At 44.0% G+C, this 27964-nt stretch overlaps 1 protein-coding gene across 3 annotated transcripts in view; it reads right to left on the bottom strand.

Annotated features, from left to right (window-relative positions):
- Positions 1–27964, bottom strand: part of CFAP221 (cilia and flagella associated protein 221) — an 88408-nt gene that overhangs the window by 25733 nt on the left and 34711 nt on the right. For all 3 annotated transcript variants that reach the window (XM_081142297.1, XM_081142296.1, XM_081142298.1), the window contains 7 exons: positions 16275–16434; positions 13965–14085; positions 13771–13882; positions 13466–13574; positions 8117–8204; positions 4123–4212; positions 2737–2835 (listed from right to left, as the gene is read on the bottom strand). In XM_081142297.1, coding sequence (XP_080998423.1) covers positions 2737–2835; positions 4123–4212; positions 8117–8204; positions 13466–13574; positions 13771–13882; positions 13965–14085; positions 16275–16434 — 779 coding nt within the window. The remainder of the gene's footprint in view (positions 1–2736; positions 2836–4122; positions 4213–8116; positions 8205–13465; positions 13575–13770; positions 13883–13964; positions 14086–16274; positions 16435–27964) is intronic.

Here is a 27964-nt window from a genome sequence, read left to right as displayed (position 1 = left end):
TATGTCCTCTTTGGAGAAGTGTCTATTAAAGGTCCTTTGTCCATTTCTTCTTCTTTTTTCTCCCCAATGCTTTTCAGAAAGAGAGAGAGAGACATTGATTGGCTGCCTCCTGCACGGGCCCCAAGTGGGGCCAGGGATCAAGCCTGCAACTGAGGTACGTGCCCTCGGCTGGAATCAAACCCAGGGCCCTTCAGTCCACAGGCTGATGCTCTATCCACTGAGCCAAACCAGCCAGGGCCTCTCCCCACTTCTTAATTGCATTGTCTTCTTTGTGTTGAGTTGTTTAAATTCTTTATATATGTTGGCAATGAACCCCTTTTCAGATGTATCATTAGCAAATATGTTCTCCTATTCAGTGGGCTCCCTTTTTATTTTGTTGATGGTTTTCTTTTACTGTGCTAAAGCATTTTAGTTTAATGTAGTCCCATTTGTTTATTTTTTCCTTTGTTTCCCTTGCCTGAGGAGATATATCAGAAAAAAATTTGCTATGAGAAATGTCTGAGATTTTACTGCCTATGTTTTCTTCTAGGATTTTTATGGTTTCACCACTTATATTTAAACCTTTAGTCCATTTTGAATTTATTCTTGTGTATGGTGTTAAGTTGGTGATCTAGTTTCATTTTTTGCATGTATCTGTCCAATTTTCCCAATACCATTTATTGACTAGACTATCTTTATCCCATTGTATGCTCTTGCCTCCTTTGTCAAATATTAATTGATCATAAAGACGTGGGTTTATTTCTGTGCCCTCTATTCTGCTCCATTGATCTATACGTCTGTTTTTATGCCAGTACCATGCCATCTTGATTACTATGGCCTCATTGTATAATTTGATATCAAGTAGTGTGATATCTCTAACTTTGTTCTTTTTTTTCAAGATTGATGAGGCTATTAGGGGTCTTTTAAGGTACAATATAAATTTTTGGAATATTTGTTCTAGATCTATGAGATATGCCATTGGTATTTTAATAAGAATTGCACTGAATCTATAGATTGCTTTGGGTAATATGGACATTTTAATGATGTTAATTCTTCCTATCCATGAACATGGTATATGCTTCCACTTGTTTGTATCTTCCTCATTTTCTTTCTTCACCATCTTATAATTTTCTGAATACAGGCCTTTTACCTCCAAAGTTAAATTTATTCTTAAGTACCTTATTATTATTATTTTTTGTAATAGTAAATGGGATTGTTTTCTTAATTTCTCGTTCTGATAGCTCATTGTTGGTGTACAAAGATGCCACCAATTTCTGAATATTAATTTCTATTCTGCTACTTTGCCAAATTCATTTATTAGCTTTTGTAGTTTTTTGTGGGGTCTTTAGGGTTTTCTATATACAGTATCATGTCATCTGCAAATAATGACAGTTTTACTTCCTCCTTCCCAATTTGGATGCCTTTTACCTCTTCCTGTCTGATGGCTGTGGCTAGGACTTCCAGTACCATGTTGAATAAGAGTGGTGAAAGCAGGCATCCCTGTTTTGTTCCTGATCTTAAGGGAAATGCTTTTAGTTTTTGCCCATTGAGTATGATGTTGACTGTGGGTTTGTCATATATGGCCTTTATTATGTTTAGATATGATCCCTCTATTCCCACTTTGCTGAGAGGTTTTATCATAAACAGACACTGAATTTTATCAAATGCTTTTTCTGCATCTATTGATTTGATCATGTGATTTTTACACTTCATTTTGTTTATATGATGCATCACGTTTATTGATTTGCAAATATTGCACCAACCTTGCATCCCCAGGATAAATCCCACTTGGTCATGGCATATGATCTTTTCAATGTATTGCTGGATCTGGTTTGCTAATATTTTGTCAAGGATTTTAGCATCTATGTTCATCAGGGATATTGGCCTGTAATTTTCTTTCTTTGTAGTGTCTTTATCTGGTTTTGGAATTGGGATAATGCTGGTCTCATAAAAAGAGCTTGGGAGTCTTCCTTCCTCTTGAATTTTTTGAAATAGTTTGAGAAGGACAGGTATTAGTTCTTCTTTGAATGTTTGGTAAATTTCACCTGTGAAGCCGTCCAGACCAGGACTTTTGATTGTTGGGAGATGACTGCTGTGAAAGGGAAGACATAAGCCTGAATTGTAGAGACAAGATCCCACAGAAATTCTCCACTGTTCTGTCTAGAAGTGCTGATCAACATTCTACTGTTCCAGAGTTACCATATGTCCACAAAACTGTACACAGATGTTCACAGCATTATTATTCATAAAAAGTGAGAACCCAAATGTTTCAGTTGGTGAATGATAAACAAAATGTGGACTATCCATATAATAGAAAAGCAGTCCTCCATAAGAAGGAATGAAGTATTGCTATATGCTACAACATGGATGAACCTTGAAAACATGATAAGGAAAAGAAGCCAGTTACGAAAGGCCATGTATTGTATAATTCCACTTATATGAAATGTCCAGAAGAGGCAAATCCACAGAGACAGAAAGTGGATTAGTGGTTGCCAGGGCCACCTGGGAGATGGAAGGGGATTGCTGATGGGAACCAGTTTCTTTTATGTGGTGACAAAAATGTTCTAAAATTAGATAATGGTGATAGTTGTAGAGCTCTGCGAATATAGTAAGAACTACTGAACTGTACACTTTATGAGAGTGAATTTTATGTGGTGTATGAATTATATCTCAATAAAGCTGTTATAAAAAACTCAGTGTTTGATTTCCTTGTGCTGATGACTAAAATGAACATCCCAGCCCGGTGCTGAGACTTACCTTGCGGGCTGCTTGTTGAATCCGTCTTTGCGTCCTGAACCTGCTGACCCAAGTGTTATTCGTAAGTGGATCAAAATTCGGATGAAATTCCCTGATTTTCTGTGAACATAAAATATAGGCACATCTAAGATTTAAATTTTAACCTCTGGCATAAGCATTTAAAGTTTGATCCCAAATCTAGTTATTTTTTTGTTTGTTTTCCATATAATAAGTATTTATTAAGTACTTTGAATATACACAGCATCATAGGCAATACTTCTTGGGTTGGGGGCCCAAAGTGGAAGCTTTGGGCTTTAAAAAATTTACAGTCTAGTTCAGGAAGCTCCAGCAAACACATTCAACCCTGAGGAACAACAGTCACAGAGAACTGCACCCAGGAGAGGAGCAGCCTGTGTGATGCCCAGTGGAGGCGGAGGACTACTGTGCTCAGCCCTGTCCTCAGCACCAGCACAGAGCCTGCATATCGGGGGCACAGTGTGAGGTGGGTAAATGAATGCACAGGAAAGGGTGCCTGGGGGTGGGCTGAGGCCAGCCAGAGCCTCAGGCACTATAGATTCTTGAACAGGGAAATAATATAAGAAAAAGGCATCAGAAGTTAGTCTCACATTGCACATGCAGTGGGCTGAAGAGGAGAGGCAAGAGGGGCAGATATGTGGACAATCTGCTGGGTTAGTTGGGGTGACACCTGAAGGCTGGGCTTGGGTATGGCCTTGTAGAAGAGCTACTGGAAAGACTTGGTGGCCAGGTTAAATGTGGGGGAGAAGCAAAGAGGTTAAAATAATTCCAATGCGGCAAACCCAGAAAAAGAAAGTGAGAACAATGGAGGTGGGGAGATTAGGAAGAATTTTTTCATTGTTAAAAAATTGGGGTTCAACCAGAAACTATCACATGACAGTGGATCCCCAGGTGAAGGGGTTGCTGGTCCCATTTGATGTTTGAGGGAACAAAGGCACCAAGGCCCAGAGGGCTTTTCCAGGTCCCAAATCTTAGTAGAGCTGGGACCAGAACTCCGGCTTCTGGCTTCCTGTCTGTACCCTTCCCACCAAGGGGGGGTGTCAGTGAACGGAGGCCCAGGGGCCCACGCTGATGACCTTCAGGCGGGGTTGTGGAGGGCGAAGGAAACAAATGGAGACCATGAAGGAAAAAGCAGAGGGTGGCAAGGAGGAGCCTACATATGTAACCCTGTTAACTTCAAGGAAAAGATTAATTATGAGTTTTGATGCTTTACTGTGAATATGTTGTGAAAAACACCCTGAAAACATAAGCATGTTAAAAACTATGAAATATCTCCTGCTAAAAGGTTTATTTAAAATTGTTTAGTGCTTTAAAAGTAAGCATACAAAGAGCCGCGGAGAATTAGACTGCAAATGAAGGAAAGGTACCCACCTCTTCTAGATTGTGAACAACCCGTTTGTCGTTAACTTCTGTCTTCAGCTGCTGAAATTCCTCATCCAAGACAGGGTCTCCTCTATCTAGCTGGGTTTTGTAATCATTGAAAACATTCAAGTTTAATACAAACCACACAACTTTATTTCTCTTTAAAAGTGCTAGAAACCCAAGAAGTTCCACCCAAGAAGTTCTGTTGGGAGGGGCAGTGACACAATTAGGTTAAAATGATCATTATAATTATACTCACTGTTTAAACATAGGGAGTTTTAATAGAAGCACAAGCCCAATACCTTCTTTTTGTAACTAGAGGAGACTGTCTGTTGTTTCTGAGGCATTTAAAAGTCACAGACAGGATTTTAGGTACCCGTGTAACCACGGGAGTACAGAGATTTCATTTAAAAAAAATGCAATGTCCCAGTGAAGTTTTAAGCTCCTCAGAGCTGATTATCCAAGCATCAGGTTTTAACAAAGGCAAATGATTCCTTCCCTTCTCTGAGTGTCGGAGGCCAATGGGCTCTGCCCCTTCCCTGGAGTGAGTGTCCCCAGGCTGTACCCTCCCCATCTATTTCCCTGGTGGCCCCTGAGCTTCCTTCCCTATTCCCCAGGAGCCGTGGGTCCCTCCCGGGGGCGCTGGCTGGCTGGGTGTCTGCATCGCCGCCTCCACGGGAAAGAGGGCCGCGCACGCTGCAAACGTTTCTGCCTGTTTGTGGTTTTTATTATCTGTTTGTTAGGTAACTTCCAAAACTAGCTTGGCGCTTAGGCACACTGCTCATAATGATTTTTAAAGACTGAATTGGAAGAAATCTATTCTGATCACCACATTAACATCTATTCAGAGGTAAGAGAGCCATAGTACTGTCTCCAGGGGCGTGAGCTGTTGAGCCCTAATCTCCATGTTGGGAAGCTGAGTTTGAGATTGTGAACCTTAGGTTCAAAGTACAGATTTTTGTGGGGAGAGACCCTGACCCTCTCAACCACTAAAAGTAAAATGAAACAGGCAGCTTAAGGAAGGGATGGCAAGTAGGTTGTCTGCTGGAAGAACGGAGGGAGATTTCTTACATCCTACTCACTTGTGGTGAACATCTCGGAATTTCGTCTCACTGATCTCCCGGAGCTCACCACCATTGAGGGTTTGTGCCGTCAGCTAGAATGCTGCTCCCTCCAAATGCTCCCCCCTCTCCCTCTCGATTTTTGCCACATGCCTTGGGCCTCCAGGTGTCCCTTGCCACTAGGTGACCAGTCAGGACTCAGCTGCCAGATGAAGTCTGGACACAAAGAACAGAGTCCCCGCACACTCGCTCTCCCACGACCCTGGGCTCTCAGGTGGCCTGCTCTTCCTTCTGCTTGTCCTGGTGGTTGACAGTAAGGATGCGACAGCTCCTTTCCTGCTCCCCACAGTAGCTTTGGGAAGCCTCTTTCCGGCCCCTGTCCCCCAGTCTCCGCAGTGGCCTGCTTCCTGGGTCATCAGGAAGGCCAGGCCACGGGCGCTCTTCAATGGCCCCGTCTGCTGCAAAGCTGACTACAGCCGCAGCCTCGCCTTCCGCGGCCTTCTCCAGGCCGTCCTCCTGCTCAAAGACGCGCTTTCTGTCTGACCTGGGCCTCTTCCTGAGTTTCTTCAACATTTTCCTTTGTAATGGCTCTTTGCCCTCAGCCATAAACATGTTCAAGTTCTTCCAATTAGAAACCCCTTCCCTGACCTCTCAGCCCCAATAAGGGTCCATCCATTACTCTTCACTGACCCTGCTCACCTCAACTTCTCAAGAAACCACGCGCTTCTACACATTCCTCGAGAATCACCATATGGCTTTCCCCTCCTCAGGTCTACTGGAGTTGCACACAAGGACCTCCAAGTGGCTGCATCCAATATGTGCTCTTCAGGCCTTCTCCTGGAATCCTCTTTGCACTTGACTGATCCCCCCGAGTCTGCTTTCTCTGTGTTCCCCAGGCCCGCTGACCTCCCAGCCATTTCTCCTCTACCTCCTTAGTTGTCTGCTGGTCTCCTCTTAAGCCATGAAGTCCTCCACAATTCCTGCCTTGAGCTACTTTTTTCTCAAGATACTTACTTTCCCCAGGTCACCACACTTGTTCTGTGGTATCAATCTCTACTCAGTGCTGATCACTCCCAAGTCTCTGTCTCCAGTGCAGGCCTGTCCCTTCAGCTGCCACCTGGACACCCTCTAGTTGCCCCAGATGTAACAGATCCTACATTAAACTTCTCATCTTCCACTAAGCCAGGGTTTCTCCAAATTTGCGATCTCCTTTAAAACCACAAACACGCACACAAGCTGGGAACCTAGGAACCGTCTTCCTTTTCCTTACTCCTCAACTCCAATTTTTCTACAAGTTCTAGCTTTGTCACTGCACTCAGCACATTTTGTACCATCTCTTAATGTTTCTGTGCCCCGTCTGGACTGATCTCTAGGGCAGGGGCCATTGGCTTGCTCACTAGCACAGAACCTTACATGCAGTGGGCATTCAGTACACTTGCCTAGTGAATAAACAGTTGGGTTTGTCTGTCAACCAAAGGCTGGCAGTTACAGCCTTAACTCTCACATTGACGCAGCTGTGGCATGTCTATCACCTTCGTCATTAAAACAGAAAACACTTGACATTTTGTTTTTAAAATCATGTGCAAAGGATCTGAACAACATACCAAACCAAATTTAAATGCCAGTCAAACATGTGCCTTTCCTAAATGCTAAGATTTACCAATGTAATGATTTTACATTTTTTTAAAAATTAAAAAAGAACAAATTTATTCAAATATCTGATTTCTACTCCAAATCTAGGAAGAAAACATATTCTATCTGAGATATATATTCATATCTGACAAGATACATGTTTTTTCCCAGGCCCCTCTTGCTCAGTACTATCACTATGCGTAGCACTGATTGTGGGAAGTCGCACTCCCAAGATTACATATATGTTTTATGGTTGAATTGTGTCCCTCCAAAATTCCAATTCTAACTCCTAGTCAGGAGATATGATAGTTCAAGAGGCAATCAAGTTAAAATGAGGTGATTAGGGTTGGAAGTAATTTGGACACAAAAGGAAGACAATGTGAAGACACAGGGAAAAGACAGCCACTTACAAGCCAAAGAGAGACCTCAGGAGGAACCAACCCTGCTAACACCTTAATCTTGGTCATCTAGCCTCCAGAACTGTGAGGAAATAGATTTCTGTTGTTTAAGCCACACAGTCTGTTGTATTTTGTTACAGCAGCCCTAGCTGACTAATACAGTAAGTGATGATTCCATAAGCCCTACCAGTCAAGTCCAAGCCCCTGCACCACGGAGCCCCAGCCAAGTCCTATCACCTCTCGTCCCTGTGTGTCCTGTGCTTCAGCCACTATGGACCTGTCTACTGTTCTCTGCACCTGCCCTGCAACTAACAATGCCTTATGAAACACAGTAAGCCCAGGGGTGTTGCACAGTCCCACAGTTTCCGTCTCTACTCTCCCATCCCTGAACCTGCAGGTGCTGCCTTGGTGACTCAGGTGTGGCTTCCTCCCCTAACCAGGTTTCCACTCTCTGCTCAGCCCCTTTGAATGTCTTTGACTTGGAACTTTCGTTTGAATCTGGATTTTGTGTGGCTCCTGGTTATTGTCTTTGGGTCTTTCTTATCTTCATGACCTGCAGATCATAGGATAGTTGCAATTCGCACCTGGAATTCCAGCCCAAACTTGAAGCATCCCCTTCCTCTCAATTGTCCCCTTGACAATTTCTCAAAATTATACCATGTCTTAAAGGAAGGTTTCCAGTTAGATGAGTTCTCTCTCCCCTCTAGCTTCTGAATCCCCCTAATACTTAGTAGCGGTCTCTTGTGATATTTACAGCCAGCCTTAATTACAGTTAACAGCCAGCTTGTTATCAGCTTCTTCTCCTCCCAACTTCGCTGTAAGTTTTCTTTCCCCTGATACGGCATCTTGCCTACAGCAGGAATTCAAACTAGTTAGTGAACTACGTGATATACAGTTAGCAGTGATTCTGACCTTGTATTTGTCGTTTATTCTTTGCTGCTCATCGGCAAGATCTTTTATAAATTTAAAAGACATATGATCTTTACCAAGGTGCACCCGCCTGGGGAGAAAAAACACAACTTCCAGAAACCATCAGAATGCAATAGCCAATTTTAGAATGCAGAGTCTTAACCATACTCTACAATTGAAAAGGGATGCTGAGATACTGGAGGAGACACCACAGGGAAGAGGAGGTGTAGCCATTGGCGGCATAGTTAAGATGAATAATGGGTTCTGTAAAATTAAGCTTTTCTTCTAGTGACACATGCTGAAATGTTTATGAACAAAAAAATCTGGATGTTCATTATAAGTCATTAAGGAAATGCAAATCAACTCCGATGATGTACCACTTCACACCCACTAAGATGGCGATGATGATGATGATAACGATAATGATAATAATAATAATAATAACAAGAAAAAGAAGAGGTATTGCCAAGGATATAGCAAAATTGGAACACTCAAACATTTCTGATGGGAATATAAAATGGTTTGGCCATGATGGAAAACTTTGGCAGCTTTGCAAAAAGTTAAACATAGAATTACCACATGACCAAGCAAATCCATTCCTTGCTATATGCCCATAAGAACAGAAAAGATATGTTCATACAAAAACTTGTATATAAATGCTCATAGCAGCATTATTCACAATTGCCCAAAAATGGAGACCACCAACTCATCAACTGATGAATGGACAAACAAAATGTAGAATGTCCATATAATGGAACATTATTCATAAAAAGGAATGGAGTCTTGATAGAGGCTATGACATGGATGAACCTTGAAAACATGTTAAATGAAAAGAAGCCAGTTACAAAAGGCCATATATTGTATGATTCCATTTATATAAAATGTCCAGAATAAGCAAATCTATGGTGGTTGCCAGGGCTTGGCGGGGAGGGGAATGAGAATCACTGCTTCATGGGTAAGGGGTTTATTTTTGGAGTGATGCAAATGTCCTGGAATTAATTAATGGTAAGAGTTACACAATATTATGAATATACCTAAAACCTCTGCATTGTACACTTTAAAATTATTAAAATGGTGAATGTTATGTTTTATGCATTTATTCACCATTTAAAAATCTCTGGTATGTAATGTATTTATCGTGAAACCTGATACATGTTCAAAATAAGCAGTAGCTATGGCTTTAAAAAAGAAAGGGGGTGTCTGGAGAACTGTTTTAGCTTAAAGGAGACAAAAGAGACATGAAAACTAAATACAAATTGTATGATCTTTGATTGGACCCTGGATTCATCCTCTCCAAAAACAAAAACCCAGGTATAAAGGACATGAATGGGACAACTGGGTAAATTTGTGTGAGGGTTGATTATTACAATCTGATTGTAATAATGTTAACTTTCTCAGAAGCAATTATGGTAATGTTGGAGATATCTTTGTTTTTAGGAATTACATGCTAAAGTCTTTAGGAGTGAAGCTTCATGATGTCTGCAATTTACTTTCAAATGGCTCAGGAAAATTAAGGGGTGTGTGTGTGTGTGTGTGTGTAGAAAGTAAGGGGAAGTGTATGTTACATAATTTTAACAACTGGTGAACCTACATCAAGTGTATATGGGTGTTACTGGAAGGTTTAAAATCTTTCAACAAAAAAAGTTGGGAGAAAATATTAAGTGAACAACATGGCATTCAAAATTGAATTTAGGATGTGATTTCAAGCATAGAAGGAAGGACATGGTCATTGCATCATACTGGTTATTTTTTATCTTTAAATTTCTTTATTATTTTGAAAAGAATATATGCTCATAATAAAACATTTAAATACAAAAACATAGTGATGATTTTTCCCTCCCAATACTTTATAAATAATATTTTTCAGGTTTTCTACCATGACAATGTGTTCATTTTTATAACAGAGAAAGAATATTTTTAGAAATGCTCTCTGAAGATGGTGTATAGGCAAATATGGTATGTGAATCTTCCACAACCACATCAAAATTAAAACTAAACTACAGAAAAACCATCATTCAGAACCACTTGAATTCTATCTAGCTAAATGAAAGTCCTACAACTAAGGAAACAAAGAATAACCCACATTGAGTCTTGTAGGAGGGGTGGAGACATGGAACAGGCTGGTCCCATACTCATGGGTGCTAGATAAAAATTGGGAGGGATATCCAGACTCCAGAGGTCTGCCCTAAGACATGAGGGGTCCCAGTCCCATACCAGGCCCCCCCAACCCTAGGTTCCAGTGCCAGGAAGAAAAGACCCCATAACTTCTTGATGTAAAAACCATTGGGGATTGTGGCTGAGTGAGATGGAGGGCAGCTGGAGTCCCAGGTGTTCCTCTTATAGGCCCCACACACGGACTTACTTGGACTCACTCCCTCTGAGTTCCAGCGCTGGGACAGCTGCTGGAAGGGCACCAGAGACATACCAGGAAGAACTGAAGTGTCTGGCATCAGGGTGAGAGCTGGAGGGGCAGCTTTCTTTCCGACAGAAGTGTTGGCAGAGACCATAGTTCCTTTGGTGAGCCCTTCCCCACAGAGCTGGCAGGTGGGCACCATATCCGAATCTCCATCAACCTAGCTGACACCATTAACGCTACCCTGGTGATTCCCTGAGACTCCACCACAACTAACTTGTGGGCCCACCCAAGCTGTTTCCAGTGGCTTTTCCATATGAGTGGCTTGTATTGGATCATGCTTCTGACTTTCCTAAAACCTCTCAGATAAGCAGCATCTGACCTTGGATTGCCATGTACCTCTCCCTAAGTGGCCTCAAGCCCAGTGGCAGTCAGCAGCTTGGCCTCTTCTGGCACCTCCAAGCCTAGCACATGTAGCAGCCATCCACAGACTGATTGTAGCTCATGCCAGGTGGTCCCCGGCAGAACACAGGTGGTAGCTGACCTTGGCCTACCTTTTCCAGGAGGCTCCAGAGCCAGCACAACTGGTAAACAGCTTCTGACCACTTCAAAGCACACCTAATCACCTCCACAAGGGACATACTCAAGGGGAAGAATCAATGGAAACCAGAGCCCCACTGAAGTAAATCTTGATCCGAGGGGTGGGTCCTTGAACAGCTGATCCTACAAGGTGGCTGCAACTGGTCTGTGCAGCTGATCCACCTGTGAGTAAATCCTTCCATTGACATGGCACCAGCAATCAAGGCTCAGTTATAGCAAGAGAGTACACACAGCCTACACGGGGGGCCCATCTGGAATGTCCAGCTCGGGTGATCAGGAAGGCTGTGCAACTGGGCCCTACAGGACACCTACTACATAAGACCAATCTACCAAGCCTGGGAGATGTAGCAGCTCTACCTAATACACAGAAACAAATACAGGGAGGCTATCAAAATGAGGAGTCAAAACAACAACAATAAAAAACATGTCCCAAATGAAAGAACAGAATAAAACTCCAGAAAAAGGGCTAAACAAAATGGAGACAAGCAATCTACTAGACGCAGAGTTTAAACACTGGGTATGAAGATGCTCAATGAACTTAGGGGAAGAATAAATGAACTTAGTGAGAACTTCAACAAAGAGATAGAAAACATAAAAACAGAACCAGAAAACATTTTTTAAAAGTCAGAAATGAAGAATCACTAACTGAAATGAAGAATACATTACAGGGAATCAACAGTGGAAGAGATGAAGCAGAGAATCAAATCAGAGATTTGGAAGGTAAGGAAGCAGAAAACACCCAGTCAGAACAGCAAATGGGAAAAAGAGTCTAAAAAGTGAGGATAGTATTAGGAGCCTCTGGGACAACTTCAAGCATATCAACATTCACATCATGGCGGTGCCGGAAGGAGAAGAGAGAGGACAAGGAATTGAAAATCTATGTGAAAAAATAATGATGGAAAACTTCCCTAACCTGGTGAAGGAAATAGACATACAAGTCCAGGAAGATCAGAGAGTCCCAAACAAGAGGAACCCAAAGAGGCCCACAGCAAGACACATCATAATTAAAATGCCAAAGGTTAAAGACAAAGAGAGAATCTTAAAAGCAGTAAGAAAAAAGCAGTTACTCACCTACAAGGGAGCTCCCTTAAGACTGTCAGATGATTTCTCAACAGAAACTTTGCAGGCCAGAAGGGAGTGGCAAGAAATATTCAAAGTGATGAAAAGCAGAGACCTATAACCAAGATTAGTCTACCCAGCAAAGCTGTCATTAGGAATTGAAGGTCAGATAAAAAGCTTCCCAGATAAGAAAAAGCTAAAGGAGTTCACATTCACCAAATCAGTATTACAAGAAATGTTAAAGGGACTTGTTTAAGAAGAAGAAGGAAAAAAGATTAAAAATATGAATAATAAAATGGCAATAAACATATATCTATAAACAATTGAATCTAAAAAACAAATAAACAAACAAGCAGAACAAAAACAGACTCATAGATACAGAGAACATTTTGACAGTTGCCAGTGGGATAGTGTGTTGAGTGAAAAAGATGAAGGGATTAAGAAGTACAAATTGGTAGTTACGGAAAAGCCATGGGGATGTAAACTACAGCAATGGGAATATAGTCAATAATATTGTAATAACTATGTATGACGTCAGATGGGGACTAGATTGATAAGGATGATCACTTAGTAAGTAATATAATGTCCAATCACTGGGTTAGTCACTTGAAACTAATGTAATGTTGTATGTCAACTGTAATTGGAAAATAAAAAATTGTTAAAAATGCTCTTCAATTACTTGACATTCTTCCTATTTAGCTGAGATCAGACCCTGAATACAAACTTATGCTGAAGTAGAAGGTATTTCCATGAAAACAAAGAGCACCCCCCCCAATGCAAGCAGGGTGGCTGGGTGGGGAACGCCTGGGTAGACAAGACAGCCTCTTAAAGACCCTTTACAGGAATCTTTATTTTTTGCTTAAGAGTTTCTGAAGTTTGCTTTAGCTGAATCCATACACATGGAAATGCCAGGTATGACCTGGTAAAAAATTGTGAAAAGGGCTCCATTGTGACCGCAGGAGACAGGCAGAAGTCTCGAATCTGAGTTTTAAAGCCTCCATCAGAAGCCGCCCCCACAGCCCGCACTGCGGGCTGGCAGAGGCCCCGGCGCTCCTGGCGGGTGAGACTAGGGCGGCTGGGCAGCAAAGGGCGGCCGGGAGCAGCGGCCCGCTTCTCGCCTGTGTGCTCGGGCCTCCCGCTGCCTGGGCACACTTAGGGAAGGGCAAAGGCTGGTCACTGATTTATTCCTATAAGTGACTTCATTCTGAAATGGACGGTCCAGTGGAGGGAAACAATAATCAGAGTTTTCAAGAGTTACGACATTTCATTGTCTCATATAAAAAAGCCATTATCAAAAACAAACTACTGTCACTTGATACAAAAAAGTGCTCAATATTTACCATTTCAGGTGATTTTCAATCTCTTCCACAGTGTCCTGTCTGACTTTCTGTTCAAACAGTGCTTCCTTCATCTGCCTTGTTTTTGAAACCTCATTGCCTTGGTCCAAAACTGAGGGCAGGAGCAGACAATGATTATACCAGTAATCAAATCAGAGTCATTTGCTGCGGGAAAAACACATTTCTAATGGCAAAACTCAGAGATCTAAGTGAGTTTTGTTGTTATCGTTCATAAATAGTAAATGCCACAAGCAATAAGTCTTTCCTGCTCTGCCCAGGTGCTGATTTACAGTGGCTCAGCTGGTTACCTTCTCTTAATTCTTTAATCTTCAATTTTCCTGGTTCTTGGTTTAAAACAGTTGCCACAGCAAATGGATTTGATAAATTTACTGGAAATCTCAAGTTCTGATATTCAATTTCCTGCGACCAAATCAGGAGGAAAAAGTCATTATTTTGCTTCTCTCTCATTCCTCCCATCACGGTTAACATGATGACCACTTACCTTAATCTTTGGAGGTTTTAACTTTGCTGGCAGTCGGTGAAAATTTATCTGTGTCATTGACTTTTCTGCAGGAATGTCTACTTTCTTAGAAAGAATATTTAATCTTTCAAATTCTTCTAATCTATAGTTTAAACAGATTTAACATTAGTATATAATCAATCAACTCAAGGTTCCTATTTTTATGTGCCTTCTGATAATACTATGACTGATAGTCCATTAATTAGTAATTGAAAATCAGTTGTGCTAAAGCATGGGTCTGCTACAATAAATGCAATGTAAGTATACCAGAAGGTAACTGTTTAAACCAAAATAGCTCCCAATGGCTGCATCTCCTCATGTTCTCAGAGAACATAACCAGCAGAAAGCATGCTATGCTGAAAATTGCTCTCACAGTCTAGCATAATTCATTTCCAGGCTATTGGTTTTCAACAGCTAAAAAAATCTTCCGTTGATTTATCTTCCTAGCAAAAGAATGATTATATCCACTGTTTGCAGTAAGATCTTTCAAAAGGTGATTCAGACAAATGTTTGAGATCTTTTCTATAACTGCAAACTGCCTTTGGACACATGTAGGTATGGACAGTGCTGCTAACATGCCTGCGGAAGCTATTTGAACATAATAAATAACTGCGTCATGTTCAGAAGTGCTTCCTATGAAGCATTTCTTTAGGCAAAATGCCTGAACGTTTGTTTTACAGCATTACTGATTTCCATGAAATTACACACAGGAGATGAGAATATGCTAAGCATGCATTCTCCGAGCACCCGTGCAACAGGCCCCACTGCACAGCAAGAGCGGCGTGCCAGCAGCCTCACGTTTGACGCTGCCTAAGTAAGGGCGCCTGGAGGGCCCATGGCTGGGAGCCCTGTGCTGAGAGGCACACTGAGGGGCATGCCGTGATGTGCGGGAGTGAGGTGCTTGGTCAGGGAGTGAGCTGTGCTCAGCATCCACATCTCAATAGAGCTCTGACATCAATTCTGCCGTAATATTAGGAAACAACAATGAAAACTGAGGGTGTTAAAACAGTCTCCTTAAGAAATCTCATTGCTGGTACTGACAATAAAAATGAAGGGGTCTAAGACAGTGAGAAACTGAAGAGTTGCACCTGGAATTTGGTCATGCCAAGTTTAGGACATGGGTAAGTCCATCACACACCCAATTCTGAAACAAAAAGCAACCCATGAAACTTCCAGAGAACACTGAATGCAGGATAATTTGTTCCTTCATGGTGAAATTTATTATAAGACTATTTGCAGTTTGGGGAGATAGGAAGGTCTTGACTCTTAAAAATGTCAAGAGTGTGCTAAATAAGATATTAAACTAGTTGGGAAACCAAAACATACTAGTTAAGAAATAGTGTATATTGGCATTTCCATACAATGCTTTTGTGCATGTCTACAGAAAGATATATAAGTAAAACTCCCACTCAAGTGATGTCTTTAGGAAGAAAATCATGATATAAATATATAATAAATCATGAAATCACACTTTTAATATGCCTTATGATGTAAATATGTAAAACATTTCTATGCATCACAAAAGGAAGAAAATCAAGCTATTTCTTTATCATTTTCAAAATATTTATAAGGATTTTCCAAAATTAATATTTATACTGTGACAAATTTTCCTTTTAACTTTTATAAAAATCATGCATATTAAAATAAAACATAATATTAACTAGCTAGATTGGGATATAAAAATACAAGCTCACATTCAAATGAAAATAGAACTTCAGAAGAAAAGTTGTTATGAAGTAAAACAACCCCATTTCACATCTTTACACTGACTTGAACGCTGATAGTATTTTTAAAAACCCCTCCTGTGTGGCCATTTCCCTTTCTGCCTTATGTCGAAGTCACTTGTTATACGCGACGCGTTTCGGCTCCTCTGCTGTGGGTATCTTCAGGGTGTGGGGCTTTGCAGTGGACACTACCCAGAGCAGATACTCAATAAATTATAATATTATATTGAAACTTTGAAAAGTTATGTTGCTCTGGCCTTATGATTTAAATTTTTGAGTAAACAGTCATACATACATACGGTCAAAAATTCAAACAGCTCACCAGTAATCATCAGTGAGAGAATGTATCCCTTGAAAACCCCTTTTCCTCAGTCAGCACTTCCCCTCCTGGCAGAAGCAACGGCTGCTACAAGCAGAGGTATTCCGTGCATTACCTTATATTTTAAAGTGCATTTAAAGTCAGTTTTTTATGACATTCTGTTACAAGACAGAAAACCAGAATAGAAGGAAGACTTGGATTCTTGAAAAGATTTTAGGAACAAACAAAAGCACTGCAAAGCCGCCGTACCTTAACGCCATGTTGGGGCAGCACGTGCCGGTGAAGGCGCACTCGTAGGGCTGAGAGTTGAACTGGGAAATCCACAGCTGCATTCTTACTTGGGCCGTCCCGTACTGACAGGGCGTGAACTTGACAGTCACGTTCATCTTCCCGTTAGCTGGGATTATCCCTGAGGAGAGAAATGAGAAAAAAATGGTACTTTCTCTTCCGCAAAGTCCAGCCAAAGAGGCACGTGTACATGTGTGCACACACACATGCATGCACACACATGCACACACATTCTTCCCAGGATAAGCACAAGCATTTCTATCCTCTTTATGTAGCCTTTTCATTAAATACACATGAAACACCTTCTGGGGTTTACATTGATTTTTATTTACCAATTACTACAATAATCCTTTATAATAATTATTGGATTGTGTCAGTTGCCTAAATACATACATATCAATCAGTATTAGTAAGTCACAGATGAACTCCCAGAACTGTGATCTTTAAACTAATTACCAGATGTCAGTGTCAATGCTGTGAGCAACCAGGTAAAGCTAGGAACATACATTAAAGTTTTTGTCCAAATAATGCAGTTCCCTATATTTTTGTATAATTTGATTCTTTGCTCTAACATTTTCAGGATGGACAACTGTTCTCTTCAAAGTCAAATACCCCACCATGTCCCAATCCTCCCTTGTACCTCTGTTGCCATCAGGGCTGGAACACAGTAGGTGCCCAATACACGTGGAAAGAAAAGAAAGAGGGAGGAAGGGAGAGGGGAGAGGAGGCAGGCCAAGGGGCCAAGTGTGAGAAGGGCTGCTGTGCTGGCGCCGCTGAAGGCCCTCGGGCTTGCTTCCTAAATGGCTCCCTGTGCCCCTGTGCATTTGCTCTCTCCCGTCCCTGCGGAGGCCTTGCACACGCCCTCCTAAAGTCCTCACACACCATCCCGATTAACCCTCCTCTGAACCGTGTACGGCCACGCTCTGCGCTCGCCACGCGGACGCGCCCTCAGCCAGCTAGGCTTTCATGGGGCCCTAGCTGGGTGCCAGGCACTGCTGTAGGCACTTGAGAAACAGCAATAAACAAAACAGTCACGGATCTCAGAGTTTACATTCTAACTGGGGATAGCAAACAGAAATAAATATACGAATGTAAAATATAAAGTCATGAGTACCAACAGGCAAAGGGCGACGTGCTCTCTGAGACAGGACGCGCAGACAGGCCTCTCGGGGAGGAGAGGCTGCCCCTGAGACGGGAAGGAGGGGAGGGCCTCTGCTCTAACCCCCGGAGGTCGGGCTCCTGCTGCCTCAGGGCCTTGGCTCTTGCTGTTTCCTTAGCCTGGGAAGCCCTTTCTCTAGATCTTTTGGTTTTTCATCCTACTCTCTGAAATTACCTATTTACCGTCTGCCTGTTCCTGGATTTGAATATAAATTTTACAGAAGCAGGAGCCTCCTCATAATTGTGTTCCCACCCCAATAAATACTTGTTGAATGAGTGAATGAATCTAAACTTTAAGCCTATGTCATGCTACGCATTACATGAAACTCCTCCTGACTCTCCATCCATAGGGACGGAAACCCCTCTAAACTCGTCAGCCCTGCAGGACTCAGGCACTGCCTGAATTGTTGCCTTTCAACGTTAACAAGCTCCTAACTAGATTGCAAGCCCCTCAGCGAGACAGCAGGCCCGAAGCTCTTTCATCTTCGTGGATCCCCAGCCCAGTGCTTCAGAAATAGCTATTTGTCAATTTCCTGAGAGCAGAATGAAAATCTTTAAATAACACCCGCCAGTGATTCAAGAGACTGCTGCAGGGAAGGGGTAACCAGCAGGTGCCCTCCACTCAGCAGAACAGAAACGCCCTGATGCCCTGCAGTTCAGTACCTCGACCACCCGCTTGATCAGAAAATACCCCCGTTTGACCTGCAAATCACTGGGGGCTTTAGACTAAGAACATTCTAGTGCTTCTGCTTCAGCTCATTAACTTAAAAAATAAGAACAAGCTCTGGAGCAAGGATTAATGTTTGCCTTGACCTGGCTGATTTATTTTTAAGTGCTCCCAGCCCAGCTCCAATACATAAAGCACACTGGAGCTGTGGCCGAGGCAACCGGAGCACGTCGCCTTTTCCATTAACAGGGACCGGTTAACACAGCTCTGTTAACAGAACTTGGCCGCAGACGATTCTCGAAAGTTACAGTCATAGCTTATTGCTTGGCAAATATTAACGGTGGGGTGAATGAGAGCATGTTTCATGTTTCAGAAGTGAGAAGAGCACACCCAAATTTACTACTTCATTAAGAAAACCCAAACTATGGTTTTATGGCTTCAATTCAATTTCAGATTATTACCCGTAACACAACCAGGGGTAATGTTAAATCACAGGGCGGGGAGGGTGAGGAGGGAGAGAGAGGGGGAAGCAAGGACCAAACAAATAAACTAAAGGTGAAGAAACCCCAGTTTATCAATAAAATGAGTATTAGGAAGAAAATGTAACAACACTTAGAACTGCTATAATTGTAAATGAAATCACCAGAAAATACCACGATACTCTGCCTAGATTACAATCTCGTAAAATGTGCACAAATATGGCAGTTACTGAAAGAAGAAAATTAAAAAGTACATTATTTGTTAGGGCATAAGGCCCAGGATGGGGATAATTTTTAAAGATTTCTCTTCTTACATGTGCATACAGTGTTATTACAATGTTGTTATAATTTTTAAGTAGCTTTTTCTTTAAGAATCTCAGACAGTACAGACCATTCTCCCACAGGCTTGAAGTGTTAGTAAGTATTGACCTTGATCTTCCAAATTTAGGGTTTCTCTAGCTGTGATTTTTGGGTAAACTCCTTAATCTCTCCACGCCTCAGTTGAGACTTTAATAGTTACGTAGTTTAAAAGTTGTCCATGAACAAGCTGTTGACAGACTCCAACAGTTCTCTGACTCACTGGATTACAGAAGGGAGGGCTTCAAGGTGCTCCTTCCATCTGACTCACCACGCGAGTCACATGCCACCCACAGGGACAATCCCAGGCTGTCACTGCACGTGGACAAGGAAGGGCCCCAGAGGCCACACAGACCCCGACTCACGCCCTTTGGCCTCCCACGAGCTCTGTGGCCTGGTTACTCTACCTGAGCCTCATTTCCTCATCGGTAAAATGGGGCGAGGAGAGAGTAACGTCCAGGGTCTGGAGTAACACCTGGCCCGTAGTGTGTGTCCTGTAAATGTGTCCTTCCCAAAGTCCGAGGCAAATAAGCAAGTTACATTTTCTTGTTATGAAATTATCATTTTAATGTCAAGAGGAGGAAATGTTTCTTGGAAAAACTTATACTTGACCCATTTTGAGTTCTTAATAGTCCTTGGTCTTTATTTTAATCTTTAACCCCTTCTCCCTCCAGCAAGCGTTTGCCACTGGAACCAGAAATAAGTAGTATTGGAATCTTCCTTTTCCTTCCTGCCCATCAAACTCCCAAAATGCAGATGTGGGAGCAGGCTGAGAGCACCCCGGGGCTCTGCCTGTGTGGGTGGAAGGCCGAGAAGCAGTCTGAGAAGGGTGCCGGGAAAACAGGCAGGTCAAGAAGCTCACTGTCTGCCAGGCCTACGACCGCGGGCTGGGAGCAGGGCGTGCAGCGCACGGGTCCTGCCTGCCCACAGTACCGGGCACTGTGCCCAGCACCACCAGATCCTGGGAGGGCACAGTGACCGTGCAGGAGGGCTTACTGCTGAGCTCTGGGAGCTGCCGGCAGTGTAGTGTAGAGCCCCCATCCGCCCACGGCTCAACTAAAATCAGGAGCCACCTCCTGACCCCAGCCTCGCCTACCCTTCAGCAAGGCCTGTCCACTCACCACCCACCCCTGACCATCCCCACGGCAGCATCCAGGCCAACCTCAGCTCTGTTCCTCAGGGGCTGACTGCTCCCCTCCGGTGCTACTCCAATATTCTCTCCCCTCGGAGCCTAAGAGACCTTTGAAAACCTAAATGAGGTCAAGCCGCCACCCTGCTTAGAAACCTCCAATGGACTCACATCCAGCTCATAACCAAACCCTCACTCCCATCCACTCGAGTCCCCCGTTGGGCCTTGCAACCTGCTCCCCTTGCCCACGCCCTCCAGACACGCTGGGCTTCCTTACTTCCTCACACACGACCAGGCCAAGCCTCTTCCAAGCTTACGGCTCTGCGCCGATGGCTCCCTCCGCTGGAAGTCCCTTTCCCGGCTCTGACCAGACCTGGACCTCTATCCATCAGGTCTGAGCTGCCAGCGCTTCTCCTCAGGGACACCTTTCCCGACCACCTAGCTGGAGCCGTGAGCTGCCACATCACCCAGCTTTATTTTTCTTCACTACCATTTCTACCCTGGGCAATGGCCTTCTTGGTGTGCTTGTCTCTCCCCCAGCAGCGTGTCAGCCCCAGCGGAGCAGGAGTGTGTCTGTCTTGTTCCCTTGGCACCTCGGTCCCTAACTCAGTGCCTGGGACAGGCACTTAGGTGCTGAGCACTTAGTTCTAGAGCGAATGCCTGGGTGGAAGTGGGAGGACACAAACCCTGCACAAGCAACCCCGGCAGCGTTTCTGGCGAAAGAGGTTGAAATAAAGCTATTTTTAACCTGACTACCCTCCTGCAAAACTCACCAAAATAAGCGGGAAAGACCATGCCCAATGGAAGAGGGAATGACTACAACCGCAAAGCACAGATGAGCAGCGTGCCCGAGGCATGTGGCATCTGATACCTGGGGGCAGCAGATTTCCCCTCAGGTAAGAGTCACAGCCCTGAAAACACACCCAACTACCCTTTGATTAACGTGATGAAATGCGGGAGTGTGGCTGGGCCCTGGAAAAGTGGGGATTGTGACAAAGAGACCCAACCCCAACATCACAGAACAGCCGGGAGGGGAGCCGATGGAGCCACTTGCTGCCATGTTATTTCCATGGGTCTTAGACCCAGGGCCCACTCCAGAAGGTGTCTGCCACATGGTAAGCACGATGCAGACATTAACTATTGCTACTGTTATTATTACTGTTATTATCAGCATCATCCCTTCTCCCACGTTATTCCTCTGACTTTTATACCCAGTAAAGTTGTCCTTCAAGATGTCAGGCAGCAGAGAGACTTTCTTAAACATGCAAACACTCCAGGTATGCTGACCCCAGGAACCTATGTTAACAGCCACTAGACGACACAATCCAGGTGCCAGAAAAAGAACTGAAATACAGAGATGGAGAAAACATGGAGCAAGGAATGGAGGTGAAACCCTAGTTCCATTTATTTTATCCCCACCAGAGGATCAATATATTTCTATGGATTTTTAGACAGAGGAAGGGAGAGAGGGAGAGAGAGAAAGCGAGAAACATCGATATGAGAGAAACATTGATCGGTTGACTCCCATACGTGCCCTGGGATTCAACCTGCGGCCTTTTGGTGTGTGGAAGACACTCCAACCAACTGAGCCACTCAGCCAGGGCTCCTAGTTCTATTTAAACAGAAACTAAACAACTGTGGCATTTATGTTCATAAGACCAAATATAAATGCTATAAATCCGATGACATAAAATGATAGAACTGGGAGTTGTGAGGAGGGAGGGGAAGTACGTGTGCTAACTCCCCCTTCTTCCACAGCCGAGGTACTGGCTGAAGCTGAAGCCGGCAGCTGAAAAAGAAAGTGGCTCTGACCTCTTAATATTTTATAATCTTTCTTAATTTTAGTCATAAATTTTAGGAATCACTTATACCAGGGAAGTTCACCAATTCCTTTAGCTTCATCTGTTTTTCTTTAATCACTATCAAATCATAAAGCCAGTATTTTTATGTACGATAGCTCCCATTTCCCAGATATTTTCCCGTCTCCGTATCACTGTGTGTACCCAGCTCCCCTCACCCCTTCTCTCTACATGAGCATGGGGAGGTGTCTGTGACAATGCTCAACAATGGTGATGATGGCTTTTTCTGGGGTGGCAATATTCTGGGTAATATTTTTCAAATTAGATTTTGAACTTTTGCAGTGTTGGAATTTTTTATAACAAACGTATTTCATTTTTATAAGGCCACTTTGGACGGAAACATATTCATGTCTGTTTAAGCAACATCCCCCACACTCATTTACACCCAGAGCTTTTCTTCTTTCCTCTGCTGTTACTGTGGCCTGTGCTTGGCCAAGCACCTTCTCCAGCGCAGCCCTGAGGGACCCACAGAAGAGCTGCTCCCTGGTGGAGGACAGGCTCTCCTGGCAGGACACGGGGCTGGGCCAAGCCAAGCCGAGCCTCCTCCCGAGCCTCAGTGGCACCGGCCCTTCTGAATGGCGAGGAGAAGCACAGAGTTTGGTCAGGGCACAGGCACTGCTGTCTGGGTGAAGTTCACTGAGCGCTGCTGTGGTGAACTGAGCGCACCCAGCCCAAACTGACATGTCATCTTGAACAGGTGACACCATGGGCCCTTGAAGGCAAGCAGAATATATAAGACTTGGTTGAGAGCTATTATTAATTTCCCTAACTTTTTTCTTACAAAATAGAATTTTCCTAAACTCTAGTCTGTGATGCAATTCTATTTGCCCCCTCTCCTACTCCAGGGCATCCTGGTGTCATTACTCTTCCAGCTCGGGGTGGTCGCCGAAGGCTTGAGTCTGGAGTTAAGCCAGCTGGCCTCCCTGAGCCTCCCTTTCCTAGGCCTGAAAGTGATAACAGTCCCTCCTCCCAGGGCTGTGGGATGAAATGGGGCCGTGCATGTTGTGTGCTTGGCATGGTACCTGGCATGCGGTTAGCAGTTAGTGAGTGGGAGCTACTGTTAGCATCATGCCAATCAGCGGCGTGCAGGCACTGCCACCCACTGAGGATATATCGCGTGCCAGTGAAATGTGGCATCACCACTCACGGGACAGAGCTGCTCCAGGGTCCATGCCTGAAGTACCACTTGCTTATCTGGCTTTTTCTGCTCTCTCCAGGATGCCACCATCAATTAGGGACCTGGGGAGCTCATTTGCATTTGACACATTGACTGTCCCTAAGTGTCCCCTCACCATTAGGCTTGGTGCTCTAGAAAGTCCCGAGAAAGTCTGGTCTCTTGATTCTACTTCTCCTGAGCATTCTGTCCCAACCTCGCGTGGCCGCTGGCTAGTCTTTCATTTGCTGGACTGGAAGATGTCAGAAGCGCTGTGCTGGTGTATCTCACTCATTTCTGTCACTTGCCAAAGACAGGCCTGTATGTCTCTGTCTCTGTACTGCCGTAGAATCGGCATGTTTCTTGGGATGAGTCTATTCACGATCGTCCTAACCACTTCACGGGGCCTCACAGAAACACTTTAGGGGGCCTCCTTTTGTGTGCTGGCGATCCACAGGTCTTACCATCCCCTTGACAATCCTGATCTGTCCCCTGCAGTTCGTACAGGAGGCTGGGGTCAGCCATCGCAGGTGTATGGGGAGGCAGGGAGGAGATGCAGGGCTGACCTTCCTGCTCACATTCCTGTCTGGAAGGAACCGCTCTGCCCGTGGACTCCCAACAGCTCTGGACCCTGCAGGTGAGGCTTGTTATGCGAAAAAATACCTTAGTCAAGGGATCTTTGGAGAAAAAAAAGAGGCATATAGGGCTTAACACTCCTTCCTTTTGAAATCTAAATGCTGCGGTGTGGGCCCTACAACGGCAGATGTTGTAGGAGCAAGAATGAGTTCGACAGAGAGGACGTGACTGGACTAGGGGCTGAGTCTGGACAGGCCACCCAGGTCAGGTGGCCCACGGGGGACCTGGGATCTCTACAGCACGGTGCAGTATTCATGCGTCCGAGTGCTCATCCCAGGGCAGGGAATCTGCTCTTTGTGGGATGTGCTGCCTGCTGGGTTGGAGGCCCTGGGCTTATGGGTAACGCCTATAACCAAAAGGTAGCCTGAGGTCAAAGCAAGGGCGGAGGCGCCTGAATCAATATAAAGTTGTAAAAATGTACATTTTGGAAGAAAATAAAAATTATTTGTAAATGTCTGATATATTCACCATAGTTCAAAAAGAAAAGGAACTCTTGCTTAACCAGCCATTTTATGCTACAGGTTACCATTTACATGAATTGGATGCATTCTTCCTGAGTGTGTGACATCAAGCGAATGCCCAGGATCTCAGAGTAGACAAACGTAAACAAGTGCAACAATTTTTTGTGGAATTTGTCTGGTCTCCAACACTAATAAGATCTGGCCAAAATCATGTATTGCTGGCTCTTCCAAAATTATCAACAGTGTCCTGATGTTTTAACTGTGTATGATTTCTTGTCAACAGTACCAGGCAGGTCACAAGTCCTTTACTCCTTTCCCCCCATCTCAGGGAAATCTCAGCGCCATCATTAGACCCAGCTCCTGACAGCTACAGTCATCTTGCATCTTGAGGATGCCCAGTGGCCACATGGCCAGTTGGGTTGAAGTTGAGGGCTCTGTGTCGGGTTCATACCTTGTAAATGGAAATAGTTTTTTTCAAATGTTGTTACTTGGCAATCCTGAGCAGAAAATGCCCAGAAGGCACGGATGAATGCTGCTTCCAGTTCCTAGAGAAAATGTTGCTTCATAACCTAATGGACCAATGAGTAGTTCCACTAGACTTTAGACAGTTACTGAAGATGCGTCCGAAACGGCATCTACAAAATACACGTGCCAACTGTAAAAGTAGCCTATGGTGCTTAGCCTACCTGTGAAATGGAGGCAAAATGACTTACTGGCCAAATAAGTGACCCATGACTGTCCAACTGTAAGGTCTCTGAGTCAAGCTAGATGCCTGACAAGCCAGGAAAGCCCAAAGCTCGCCTGGGCTACATGCCACCCAAACTGCATTCACTGCCCACGCAGCCAAGGGGTTTTACTGCAGGTGAATGAAAGTCATCACTAAGTTCCATGGCCTCAGAAGAACAGCAGCCAAGGTGTACTGCTATCTCAACACGGCGGGAAACCAAAGCAAGGAAATGCCCGAGAAACCAGGGGAGCAGGGGATGGATGAAGCCTCATCAAATAGCTACTGAGGAGGCTGAGCGGTCGGCCCAGGGAGCCAGTTGGGAAGCCAGCCCAGCTACACCGTCCACATGACGCAGATCATTCAAAATCACGGAGGTGGGGTTCCCAGAGTCCAAGGGCCCTGGCTTGCCCTGTTCCTTCATCCACCCGTTCATTCACTCACGTCTTCTCCTGCTCCCCACTCTCCTGATTTTCCTCCTTGGTCTCTGTCCTGGACCCACTTCCCCTTGCTGTCCTCTGAGTGCCTGTGTCCAGGGCTCGGTCCTCAGTCCACTGTTTTCTCCGACTGCACTCAATCCCTGGGTGACCTGTTTGCCAGTCCCACGGCTCTATGGTCCATCAATATTGAGGTGATGCCTAAATTTATGTCCCTATCTCTTACCTCTCTCTTGACTCCAAACTGGTATATGCAATTTGATTTCACTTAAAGGAGGAATTTAAAAGACAAGCAATAGACAAAGCACCAGAACAATCAGAAAAGCACATCAGACTTGAGCAGAAAACGTGCTCAGGGATCACCCACTTGTCTGAATTGTGTGGCTGTGCAATTCACAACCTGAGCGCTCATGGAAAGATCTGCATGATTTTTTAAAGTGCTTCACGTATAGTTGCCATTCATATATGCTCAACACTGTATCTGTTTATGGACGTGGTCCCCAGGTTTTTAATAGGCTGTGTTTCAAAACCCTTTTGGTAAGTTAACATTCTGTGTCTTGGGATATAGCTTTTTACAGAGAAGAAGCTTGGCCATAATCATCTCTAGCTTTCTCCCAAATCCTACCTTCCTCTTCGCTGCCGCTGACACCAGCTTAGTTAGAGCTCTCAAGGCCTAAAGTATTTCATTCCCAGCACAGTGACTTCCTGCTCTCCTGCCTGTCCCCACTTTGGTCACGCCTACACACTGCAGCTACACTGACCTTCCTCACAATGGTTCCCATCACAGCTGCTCAGAAATCTTAGTGGTTCCCTCCTGCCTGTGGGACTTAATAGAATTACAGACCATCAGGTGGGGTAGGCTGGTCCAGCGGTCTCCACACTCCACTCTGAGGAGTGCCTGTATCAGAATGATCTCGAGGTGCTTGCTACAAGTATAGGAAAGCAGACCCTTCCCAGAGCTGCTAAACACAAACCACCAGGGATGGATCCCTGGGCATTGCAGTGTCCAACATTTTGGGGCGCTGATGTTTGACTGCCCTCTGTAACATTCCCACCAGTCCCAGTGATGGTGAACTAGTGACGTGATAAGCAGTGAAACCATCTTCGGGTGTCTCTGTGATGCACGGGTTCTGGTTCTGCCCTTTGGAGGCACAGGGTACAAGCCCGTTCCTTTCCACTCCACAGTGACTCTCACTATTGACGCAGCTAACCCGCCTCCAGCGCCTTTCTCTCTTTTTGAGGCCTGCTACCCCCATTCCTTCATTGACCCCAACAGATAAGGGACTTACCTGATCTGCCCTAGAATGTGGCTCCCAGGGACAGCCCCAGAGGTCCAGTGTGGTCCGATGGCCTACGGTGGGCAGGATCCCCTACTCCTTCCTCCTTGCTACAAACTCTACTTCTCTAATGAGTCCACACTAAGATCACAGGAGCCAGCTTATTTTACCCACACACTGTGTAGGTCAAATTTTTATTAGCTCTCCAGAGTTAAGGTGAAAGCAATTTGCCATTATGAGGCAGTGAATACACAGACTTGTACCCAGGCTGAGAGGTCCAAATCTCACCTCTGCCACTTACTACTGAGTGTCCTTGGACAAGTTATTTACCCCCTCTGTGCCTCATTTCTATGTCTATAAAATAGAAATGATATCGTAGGTCTTGCATGGTTGTGGTGCAGATTAAACATATATATGTGTGTAAATATATATATGTATATAATACGTCATGGTGCAGATTAAACATATGTGTGTGTGTGTGTGTGTGTGTGTGTGTGTGTATATATATATATATATATAGCTCAGAATAGAATAGTGCCTTGCTAAGTGTTACTATTATATTCTACCAAAAGGCCTATTTTGAGAAGATCAACTCTACTGAAAGCAGAAATATCATATTTAGCATAATTTTGGTAACCATTTATTTTTCTCCTTTTTAAAGCCTAAAAATAATAAAATTCTTCTCTCTGGAAAGAGAAGCAAGTTCTGTTTTTTGCAATATAAATAGTAGCTACATTGTATTTCAAAAATCTCAGAATGGCTCCTGCTTCTCTAGGAAATTATGTACATTTTATAATTTACAAGTGATTCAAGTTCATGCTCTGAACCCTCACTGTGGACCAAATATGCACTAGCAATGATGAAAGATCAGGAAATAAGTGGCTAACTCCCGACACTTAAAAACAAAACGTTAATGCTCACAGCAGACCACTGTGGGCAGACATTTAAATCCCAAACCTAAACATCAGGAGACAGAAGCTGGGAGCAGACATCACTTCAGGTGGAGGTTTCCCATCCAAAGGCCTGAGCAGCACTGGGACTCATGTCCTCCGAGGCATGAAAAACAGGCTGCCAGCAATTCACGAGAAACCTCACTAGGATTCTGAAAGCTTGGGAAACAAAATACCCCCTTTTATTTGACCTTAATTAAAATGTGAATACAAACCAAGGAGGTTCCAAGAGCCAAAATTAGAGTAAATTAACTTCTGATTTCAAGGTCTGATCTTGGAAGAATTTACCTGGACATTAATAGAAATGATCTGCATGACACAAATGACCCCAAGTGTCCTTTTCCCCAAATGTCCGATTCCAATT

This window comes from Miniopterus schreibersii, assembly GCF_964146895.1.
Source record: "Miniopterus schreibersii genome assembly, chromosome: 7".
Lineage (NCBI taxonomy): Eukaryota > Metazoa > Chordata > Mammalia > Chiroptera > Miniopteridae > Miniopterus > Miniopterus schreibersii.
The sequence above is the reverse complement of the archived record's forward strand: the minus strand, read 5'-3'. Positions and strand labels throughout refer to the sequence as shown.